Genomic DNA, 10000 nt, shown 5'->3' on the forward strand with positions numbered 1-10000 from the left:
GTCATGGAAACGTGAAAAAACTTACAGCACCTGGTATTCCCAGGCGGTCTCCCATCCAAGTACTGACCAGGCCCTAACCTGCTTAGCTTCCGAGATCAGACGAGATCGGGCGTGATCAGGGTGGTATGGCCGTAAGCCATGACTGAGTGCATTAGCTGTGCTTTTAAAGCTGTCCTTGCCAAGGCTGCTCCTGTCCTCGTCATAATAACGTGAAAAAACTTACAGCACCTGGTATTCCCAGGCGGTCTCCCATCCAAGTACTGACCAGGCCCTACCCTGCTTAACTTCCGAGATCAGACGAGATCGGGCGTGATCAGGGTGGTATGGCCGTAAGCCATGACTGAGTGCATTAGCTGCGCTTTTAAAGCTGTCCTTGCTGAGGCTGCTCCTGCCGTCGTCATGGAAACGTGAAAAAACTTACAGCACCTGGTATTCCCAGGCGGTCTCCCATCCAAGTACTGACCAGGCCCTATCCTGCTTAGCTTCCGAGATCTGATGAGATCGGGCGTGATCAGGGTGGTATGGCCGTAAGCCATGACTGAGTGCATTAGCTGCGCTTTTAAAGCTGTCCTTGCTGAGGCTGCTCCTGTCGTCGTCTTGGAAACGTGAAAAAGCTTACAGCACCTGGTATTCCCAGGCAGTCTCCCATCCAAGTACTGACCAGGCCCTACCCTGCTTAGCTTCCGAGATCAGACGAGATCGGGCGTGATCAGAGTGGTATGGCCGTAAGCCATGACTGGAAAACCATCAATTTAAATGATCTGCTTTTAGTTTTACTCATTTATTCATGTTTTACTGTGCCAGATTAAACATGGAAAATCATCCAAAACATCGGTGCAGCGTGTGCAACAAGACTTTCACTGAAAAGTCCAACCTGACCAGGCATCTGAAGATCCATGCCGTGGCCAGGGAGACCTTTGACTGTGATGTCTGCAGGAAGAGCTTTACCACCAAGTCATCGCTGGTCAGCCATCAGCAGCAACACCAGTACCCCAACATCGTGTTGTACCGGCAAGGAGAGGCCAGGCTGCAGTGTACAGGGGCAGCAAAGTCTGTGGCAGAGGCCCCCAGCACCGCTGTTGACACTACATGGCTGGATCCCCAGACAGCAGAGGCGGCTGCCAAGAGGTCCGGGGGTGAGCTGTGGAAAGGTCAGCTGGTCATCGTGTTCGGGAAGTACACCGGTCAGACCTTCAGGTGGCTTCTGGAAAACGATGTCGGCTGGCTGGTGTGGTTGCTGTTTCAGTACTGCCAGCAGGGAGAGCAGAACAAGCTGCTGAAGTGGCAGAAGGAGCGACTGCTTGAGTACGCCAGAGAGTTCCCTCCTGTCACATGGCACCTTGATAGGAGGTTGAAGGTAAGATAAACTCAGTTACCTTTTAGACCTGAGTAATCGATGTTCAGCAGTAACCAGTATTAGTAAAAGTATTCATTTATGAGATTATTCTCTGGTTGTGTTCTGTTTTTTCTGCAGAAAGTGCAAATGAAGAAAGAGCGGGCTCCTCCGACCGTCTCCGACCTCTCTCAGCAGGACCCCAGCTACGCCAGCGATGCAGAGTTGTTGGCTGCTGCAGGTATAGTAGTCTTATGCTGAAATGAACATGAAATTACTATGTAGTATGCTGTGGAGCTGCTCGGACTTGTGTTTGTGCCACGAGAAATTCATCAGTGTGTCTCGAGCAATGCAGTTGATACATTTTTGTGGCGTTCTTCTCTTCAGAGAGTGTCCTGGACGAGTCCGAGGCGTCGGTCAGCACGCAGCTGACAACCTGGGGAGACCTCGCCAGCTCCGTGTGCCAGGACGACAGGCCAGGGCCCTCGTCCCTCCGACAGACCTCGGAACCCGGTGGCGTCGTGCTGGAGGGCTGGCAGAAGTTCTGGGAGCAGCCGCCTGAATCCGCCCAAGCCCTTGGTATAGCCCCCGCCAACATCAAGTGGCTGAAGACCAACGAGACCTACGGGCTGTTCGAGAGGGCGTCCAGGTACAAGAACGTGAGGGGAGAGATTTCCGAGAGGAAGCTCTTGAAGGAGAAGATGGAGTTCCACCCGCCCCCACCTCCTATGGCCGTCAAGGGAGCTGTGCCCAACATGCTCTCCTTCTTCACCACCCCTGCCTTCTTCTGGCGCCCGGTCGGCGTGATGAAGGCGTTGATCCGCTGCCCCAACACCAACTGCCCCGCACTGCCAGGAGCGTACCTGGAGAAGAAAGGCTTCGGCAGCTACGCCAGGCAAGTGTGTGGCATGAAGTTCAACTACACCCTGTTGACAGAGAAGCTTACATGCCCACATTGTCGAAAGATGAGGCAGACCGTGAGCCAGGCACACGGTGATGCGGACGACAGTGAAGATGAGGGGGCAGACACACACAGTGCCCAACAGTACACGTGGCTGGCACACAGTCCCAAGATTCTGATGAACCTCGCCCCGGCCATCAGAAGCATGTTCCCTGCCATACTGTGTGGGAAGCGTGCTGTGGACAGAGGTGTGGTCACCCTGCTCAGTGACCGACTCAACGCTGTCTCAATGAGCAAGGTGCAGAGGCTGCTGCAGCAGGGCCACGACGAGTGGTACGTGGAGCGGCGTGACCTGTACCAGACTCTGCTGTACGATGCCCACACAGCTGGATCCGCTTCATCTCAGGGGGGCATCCTGTCCTATGTGAGAGCAGCTGGCACTTACACCCCTCCCATTGCCCAGTCTCCCCTTCCGTCTGCTCGTCTCCTGAGGCGTGCTCACCTGATCATGGAGATCGAAAAGATGCCCGTCTACAGACACCAGATCCTCAGTGTGACTGGAGAAATCCTGTGCATTGATGGTACAAGAAAAGTATGTACAAAGTACTTGTCATTTATTAAAATCATATGGAACAGACAGACTGTTAATAAACACCATGCAACAAATGTTCTGCTCCTTTCTTTTCTTAGGTCCTCAAGAAGATATATGGTGATGGCCAGGGTACCATGCAGTACGTCACCAGTGTACTGAACGAGTGGGGCCAGTTCTTGACGACAGTGGTGGTGGCAGCTGAGTCAGAGGGGTGCTACGCGCGCATGGCGAAAGGTCTCATTGCCCGGTTTCGACGTGCCAATGCTCCTGCACCGAAAGTAATTTATGCAGACAACAACTGCTGTCGGTAAGTTTAATAACAATTCCTTTGAAACCTATAAGAAAATTAATCAACGTGACGTACAAAACAGTAAACATTACTTATAACATTTTTGCAAGAAACACATTCATTTTATAGTTATAAAAACATGTAACACACATGTACAAAATGTTGATATCATTTCAGTGACAGCGGTTCCTCCTTTCTGGAGAGTCTGTTTGCTGACTGGGTACAGCAGGGTGCTGTGGTCAGACTGGACATCCGACACTGGCTACATCGCTGGGATGCTGTTGTGATCAAACAGAGCCATGCCAAGTACGGGTTGTTCATGAGTGCCTTGGCGGGTGCGGTGCTCGCCTACAACAACACGGACATGATGCTCCTGGTCCAGGCTGTCAGGAGTGGCAACGCAGAGCTGTACGGCAGGTATTCCGACGAGGAGATGATAGCCTTCCTCAAGCCTCACCAGGTCAGATCGTATGTGAGGCGCATCACCCGTGGGGTTGTGGTAAGTGTGACATTGATCCACATATGCAATTTTTGAATAAGAAGCAATCTTGCTTATTTTCTGTCAATTTTGGATTCAACTGTACTGGAAATAAATGCAAGATCATTAGGAGTAGCAACACTTTCCAATTATTGTGATGTGATTTAACACTCAAAGCTGAGAATATACAGTCATGGAAAAAAATATTAGACTATTTTTTTTCTTCAATTTTTGTTCATTTTAATGTCTGGTACAACTAAAGGTACAATTGTTTGGACGAATATAATGATGACAACAAAAATAGCTCACAAGAGATTAATTTAATTTTATGTATATGTTATAGGAGTCTGCTTTGGTGATTGAGGCCATCATTGCCGAGTTATACAATACCAGTCAAAATGGTCATGTGTTTCAGGCATACCTGATGGCCTTTGCTGTGCAGTGGAACAACCGCATGGCATCACTCCGGGTTGCTGGCGGTCAGGGTCGGCAGACGTCATGCATGGACGCGCGGCAGATCCAGCGCATCAATCAGCAGGCTGAGCTTCTGTTCGGCAAGGAGCACGTCCTGGAGCCCAACTTTGCTGCTCCACTGCCCGTCCCTGATGCGTACGAGCACCCAGACGAGGAGGAGCTCCTTGGCGTGGAGTATGCCGTGTGCCAGTCTACCAGCTTCACTGCTAAAAATTTCTATGTGCAGAAAGGTACAGCATTTAATCACACATTAAATTGTACACATGAAGCAAGGTTATACTTACTTATCCATAGTTTTTCATGCAAATTCTAGCAATGACAACAAACATGGTATAAAATTAACCTTTAACACCATGAAGCAAAGAAACATAATATTGCATAATACACATGCATAATATTGAATGAAGTGGTTGTTACGCAGACACATTTGTGATCAGTGCAATTTCATATTTGCAGTTGAGGAAGAGCAGTCTCGTGAGGAGGAGGAGGAGGAGTCTGAGGAGTCGGCTGAGACAGATGAAGATGAAGAGATGGCAGATGAGGGTCTTGGCATGTCTGCAGAGTCAGAGGAGGATCCTATTGACAGCTTCTGCAGGAACCATGCCATCCTCACCAAGGCAGAACAGGTGGAGGAGGAGGACAGCCCCGCTCTGCAAGATGTGCTCATGACCCAGGGACATCTGCATCTGCCAGGAATAGAAGAAGTGGAGGCACTGGCCTTGCTGCTCCTAGAACTGGTAGACGACAGCGACCGCCACCTAGTGCCAGCTGACCTGAGGCAGAAGATCATCACCGCCGCCAGCTCTCTTCACGAGCACGACAAGACCGCCGCCAGATTTGTTAAAAAATATGAGTCCAGGTGGGGCTACACCCTGTTTGGCCGGTGTCTTGGGGCTGACACCCACGAGACCAGAGCAGCTCAGAAAACAAAGTTTGGCTGGATGAGGTTCCCTCAGGCGGCACAGGTGACAGAGGACAGCCGTCTGCTCTACCTCCTCATCAAGATGCTCAAAAACCGACCGCCGTGCAGTCAACTCTCCTCCCCCAGTAAAGTCGTGGCTTCTATTAAGGGGCAGTATAAAAGGATTGCAGACCGACTAAGAGACGATGCCATCCTGTGCGGCCTCGCCATTCCTCTGCCCAATGTGAATGCGAAATCCATCTCCACCTTTATTGTGAGGGAGGAGAAAAAGGCCAACTACAGAGCAACAGTAATGCCCAGAGTGACACCACACAAGAAAGTGTTGTCAGACACACCGCTTCCAGAAGCTCCTGTGCTGCCAACATCCTTGCCTCCACCAGATCGGCCTGAAGTGCAGTACCAGCACCTTCATCACCTGGCTGGGAAAAGGCAGGGTGAGAAGCGGAGGTAAGTTGTAATGAGCACTTCATTCCTCCTGTTGGAAGGACTACTAGTGTAGACTGTGAAAATCAAAAAGCACTTATGGCATATCAATACTCATCATCACGTTTGTTTTATATTTCCAGGTTAGCTTTTGAAGAGCCAGAACCGGCCCCTGTGAACCGACCCATTCCGCCAAACCCCGCGAACCGGCCCATTCAGCCAAAGCCTGCTGCGTCTGCCCATATTCCACCCGCTGTGTCGGCAGCTGCACCTCTACTCCTGGTTCTTCCTGCACAGCCACAAGCTCCCTCCATCAAACTTCTGGGGCCATCAGGCAGTCAGGGCTTTGTACCTGTGGCACAGCCCCCTGCACCAACCACCAAGCAACTCATGCCCAACAAGTCCTTGCGGCCATGTGGGGCTTGCCAAGTGCCTCAGTGTGGTGGGCAGCGTAAAAGGTACACACCTTCAAAGGACAAAGCAGCTGGAAGCAACCAGAAGATATTTACCTACTGCCCGGCAACTAGGAAATCCACTACCTCTGGGTTTGAAGATGTTTGCTATGATAATTTTGAACACTTCAAAAGTGTGGTGGATATAGCCTTAGAAAAAAGGAAAAGCAGTTAGAAAAATAACTGTTACTTACCTGTGTGGTGTGATCTCCTGTCTCCTGTGATAATGTAAATAAAAGATTTTTGTGTGTTTTTATACTTGTCTGGCCTTTGCATATTTGTTTTGCGAATAATATTTGGTAATCTATGAATAACATTTTAAGGGATAAAGTAGATAAAAGATTTTGTAGCACATCATTGTAATTTGTCTATTCGAGGTTCAACTTCGTAGTTTGCCTTTTATTGTTATTTCCTCTTACTACAGTCATGGGAAAAAATATTAGCCCACCAATTTAACTTCAATTTCTTGTAAATTTTAATGCCTGGTATAACTCAAGGTACAATTGTTTTGACAAATAGAATGACAACAAAAATAGCTCACAAGAGTTTAATTGAAGAGCTGATATCGAGCCATTTTCCATGGTTTTCTTGATAATAACCAAATCATTATCCAGAAAACCATGGAAAATGGCTCGATATCAGCTCTTAAATTAAACTCTTATGAGCTGTTTTTCTTGTTATCATTATATTTGTCCAAACAAATGTACCTTGAGTTATACCAGGCATTAAAATTAACAAGAAATTGAAGAAAACAAGGGTGGTCTAATTTTCTCCCATGACTGTATATTAACCCTATAAAGCCAAGTGTATCATATTAGATACAGTAATTTTTGAGAACTCTACATCATCAAAAACCTGATGTATACATGTGTTGAAGATAAACAAACTGAGCAACAAATTGCACAAAAATATCAGATGTAGCAAAAATGATATGCAGGTTCCACGAGTGGATCAGTTATTGCTGCATTAAAAAACTTAATATCAGCCGATGTATGATGTTGTGTTATATGGAAAAAATATGTATTTTGCATGTATGAGGAAAAAGGAAAAGTCAAAGTCTTAATAGGTTAAAAATGTTAGGTTTTATATGTTTTTGTTCAAGAAAAACAATCTGTGAGCAACAAATTGCACAAAAAGACCTGATGTATCAAATATGATACAAATTAGAATTCATATATGCAATTTATTTATTTTTTAAAATTCGTCAGCAGAAAAAAGACTAACACTTTGCAGAACAAAGACTAACATTTGTTTACAAAACATGCTGGTCGATTTCTTCCAGGAAGTTCCGCCTTCTTGATCCGCTCATTCGCCAGTTTTAATGCATACAACGGCACGTCATGCCACCTGGTTGCTTGCTGCCGAAACCAGGCCTTGCCCTGACCTACTAACAAACTTGTTAGCACAAACATTTTTCCTTGTTATGACTTACAGAGATTCTCACACGGGATTTTCATTCAGCCTTCTGTGGTCTCCCCTCTCCAGACACACATACACACACACACACACTCACAAATGCACATACACACAGCAAAAACTGTGCATCAATATATCTGGATGTCATTCTTTGTGATTTATAGACTCTTAATCAGTTTAAGCAAATGGAATATATGTAATTAAAGTAATCATAGTTTTCTACATCAATATTAACACACAAACACAATCAATGTATCAAAATCATATAACCTGATTAATATAAATGCATAGAGATAGACATTATCAAGATTTAGTGAATTACGCATGCATAGTGACCTGTGATGACTGTTGGGAGAAAAATCACAAAGAGGAAAAAGAGAAGAAGACAGTAACATTTCATTTTCAACAAGTATAATATTCAAATTATTCTAACAATTCCCTCTTTTGGCCTAACATTCATTAGGCCAACTCAAACAAAATTATGAATAGTAGCAATATTAGAGAGCAGGAAAGCATGCATTTCAGAGTGGATAATGTCATTTAATATGGGGAAAGGGTTTTACCTTCGATGACCAAGGAGATGAGGCAGACACAGACAGAACAGATACGAGAAATACACATAACACACAACACCACTATGCTTGTGTCATCAATATGTCAATTTCTGTACATAATATAGTAATATTACCACCGTCCACTCTCCCCCTCGGCTCCAGGTGACACAGAACAGAGAGCACTATAAAGAGAGATAGCAGAGCCAAACAGAACAACACAGCCGTATCCAAAACAATCTTTCTGTACCCATTTATCAAAAAAAATTGCAGTATATAATGTCAAAAACAATTGATTATATGAATATGATTTTTTCATGAATGTATGATTCTCACAGCTCTTTTTTAACCTAATATGGACTTGCCCACTGTGGTTCTGTCCACTTCCTGTTGATGACCTTCAGCCACACACACACTCTCGGAGGGTCTTGCACCCTGCCAGAGCTTTTCTCTGTCTGGAGCTGTCATGTCTCCTGGACCTGTGTGGACAGCTTCCAGTGCAGTTAATGTACAGCAAAAGGACACACGGCAACTGTGGTAAATCCAGGGGCACCCCCCTTTCACCCACAGTGGCTGGTCCTTTAAAACATTTACTGTAGACTAGTGACGCACACTCAGTGGAAATGAAACCAAAATAAAACACAAAATATCTCAGTACACTGATACTGAATCAGTATCGAAGAATAAATTGCAAGAAATGTTGGGGCAAGAATATAAATTCAGGCAGATTGTGAGTCAAACATCCCAAAAAAAAATGCTTTTAGCCTTTTCAAAAATCTATTATCAAATAACTTTGACCAATGGGGTAAAATAGACTGCATTTAAAACGGCTGCAATTTGCTATATAAATATTATATATATATTTGCAATACAATGAATGGACTAAATTTACACATGCTCTCTATGCATCTGAAACTGTGTGTCTCTAAAAGTTAAACCTGTTGCTGCAACATGCAGAGACAACACATTACATGGTGAAAACAGCTGACAGGACTTCTTACAGTATGTAACTTTTTTTTAAGGCATTTTATAGAGGAGGTATTTAGAGTGAAGGGGGGAGACAAAGGGGAAAACATGCGGGAAAACGCTCAGAGCCGGGTTCGAACCCGCGCTCGAACCCAGCTTGCGAAAGAGCTCCGAGCCGGGTTCGAACCCGGGCTGCCCGCTTGCAAAAGAGCTCCGAGCCGGGTTCGAGTCCGGGACGCCGCAAGTATGTAACATTTTAAGTGAACATGATTGTGGAGTGTCAATGTTTATTGGCTGCAATCTGCATATTTGTTTTGCTGAAACAAGATGGCAATGCAATGTTTCACTTTCCCCCATTTTTAAAATACTTTCAGTCATCCCTTCCATTAGCTGACGCCTAGTTTATTAATGATGGGCTGCATAAAAGGTAAGAGCATACCTCACACATCATAACTTGGGTTGCAAGCTGTCAGAAATTATATGGTTTCCATGATAGAATTAGAATAGTTCAGGCCTTTGGAAACATTTCTGGGTATGCTACGCCACAAGAGGGGGCCATTCCCTTTGATCCAAGTTTGATCTGATCCCAGGGTGAGCAATAGGGACTTGGAGGGGTCATGGGCCGTGCCCAGGCGGTCTCCCATCCAAGTACTGACCAGGCCCTACCCTGCTTAGCTTCCGAGATCAGACGAGATCGGGCGTGATCAGGGTGGTATGGCCGTAAGCCATGACTGAGTGCATTAGCTGCGCTTTTAAAGCTGTCCTTGCTAAGGCTGCTCCTGCCGTCGTCATGGAAACGTGAAAAAACTTACAGCACCTGGTATTCCCAGGCGGTCTCCCATCCAAGTACTGACCAGGCCCTATCCTGCTTAGCTTCCGAGATCGGATGAGATCGGGCGTGATCAGGGTGGTATGGCCGTAAGCCATGACTGAGTGCATTAGCTGCGCTTTTAAAGCTGTCCTTGCTGAGGCTGCTCCTGCCGTCGTCATGGAAACGTGAAAAAACTTACAGCACCTGGTATTCCCAGGCTGTCTCCCATCCAAGTACTGACCAGGCCCTACCCTGCTTAGCTTCCGAGATCAGACGAGATCGGCCGTGATCAGGGTGGTATGGCCGTAAGCCATGACTGAGTGCATTAGCTGCGCTTTTAAAGCTGTCCTTGCTGAGGCTGCTCCTGCCGTCGTCATGGAAACGTGAAAAAA

At 46.3% G+C, this 10000-nt stretch overlaps 1 protein-coding gene, 7 non-coding genes and 1 pseudogene across 8 annotated transcripts in view; 1 reads left to right on the forward strand and 8 right to left on the reverse strand.

Moving 5' to 3' along the window:
* Positions 1–18: 18 nt before the first annotated feature.
* Positions 19–137, reverse strand: LOC131965836 (5S ribosomal RNA). Its single transcript, XR_009392544.1, has one exon. It is a non-coding gene; the product is annotated as a 5S ribosomal RNA (ribosomal RNA).
* Positions 138–216: 79 nt separating this feature from the next.
* LOC131966068 (5S ribosomal RNA) lies at positions 217–335 on the reverse strand. Its single transcript, XR_009392766.1, has one exon. It is a non-coding gene; the product is annotated as a 5S ribosomal RNA (ribosomal RNA).
* A 79-nt stretch (positions 336–414) lies between these two features.
* Positions 415–533, reverse strand: LOC131965104 (5S ribosomal RNA). Its single transcript, XR_009391849.1, has one exon. It is a non-coding gene; the product is annotated as a 5S ribosomal RNA (ribosomal RNA).
* Positions 534–612: 79 nt separating this feature from the next.
* LOC131965226 (5S ribosomal RNA) lies at positions 613–731 on the reverse strand. Its single transcript, XR_009391966.1, has one exon. It is a non-coding gene; the product is annotated as a 5S ribosomal RNA (ribosomal RNA).
* Positions 732–1215: 484 nt separating this feature from the next.
* LOC131962581 (uncharacterized) lies at positions 1216–6039 on the forward strand. Its single transcript, XM_059327528.1, has 8 exons — positions 1216–1357; positions 1475–1574; positions 2533–2826; positions 2925–3133; positions 3293–3614; positions 3937–4297; positions 4524–5436; positions 5556–6039. The coding sequence occupies exons 2-8, from the start codon at positions 1551–1553 to the stop codon at positions 6037–6039; spliced, it is 2607 nt and encodes an 868-aa protein (XP_059183511.1). The 5' UTR covers positions 1216–1357; positions 1475–1550.
* Positions 6040–9400: 3361 nt separating this feature from the next.
* LOC131967573 (5S ribosomal RNA) lies at positions 9401–9523 on the reverse strand (annotated as a pseudogene).
* Positions 9524–9602: 79 nt separating this feature from the next.
* On the reverse strand, positions 9603–9721 carry LOC131964924 (5S ribosomal RNA). The gene has a single exon (XR_009391676.1). It is a non-coding gene; the product is annotated as a 5S ribosomal RNA (ribosomal RNA).
* Positions 9722–9800: 79 nt separating this feature from the next.
* On the reverse strand, positions 9801–9919 carry LOC131966806 (5S ribosomal RNA). Its single transcript, XR_009393467.1, has one exon. It is a non-coding gene; the product is annotated as a 5S ribosomal RNA (ribosomal RNA).
* A 79-nt stretch (positions 9920–9998) lies between these two features.
* The window catches only part of LOC131965901 (5S ribosomal RNA), a 119-nt gene continuing 117 nt past the window's right edge, over positions 9999–10000 (reverse strand). Inside the window, exon 1 of the ribosomal RNA XR_009392605.1 lies at positions 9999–10000. This exon is cut by the window's right edge and continues 117 nt beyond it. This is a non-coding gene — a ribosomal RNA (5S ribosomal RNA).

Source organism: Centropristis striata, chromosome 24, assembly GCF_030273125.1.
Source record: "Centropristis striata isolate RG_2023a ecotype Rhode Island chromosome 24, C.striata_1.0, whole genome shotgun sequence".
NCBI classification, from domain to species: Eukaryota; Metazoa; Chordata; class Actinopteri; order Perciformes; family Serranidae; genus Centropristis; species Centropristis striata.

Coding starts and splice junctions, on each gene's coding strand:
- LOC131962581 (XM_059327528.1), top strand. CDS start 1,551: ATGCAGAGTTGTTGGCTGCTGCAG. Junction 3,134..3,292: donor GCAGACAACAACTGCTGTCG/GTAAGTTTAATA, acceptor ATATCATTTCAG/TGACAGCGGTTCCTCCTTTC. Junction 3,615..3,936: donor GCATCACCCGTGGGGTTGTG/GTAAGTGTGACA, acceptor TATATGTTATAG/GAGTCTGCTTTGGTGATTGA.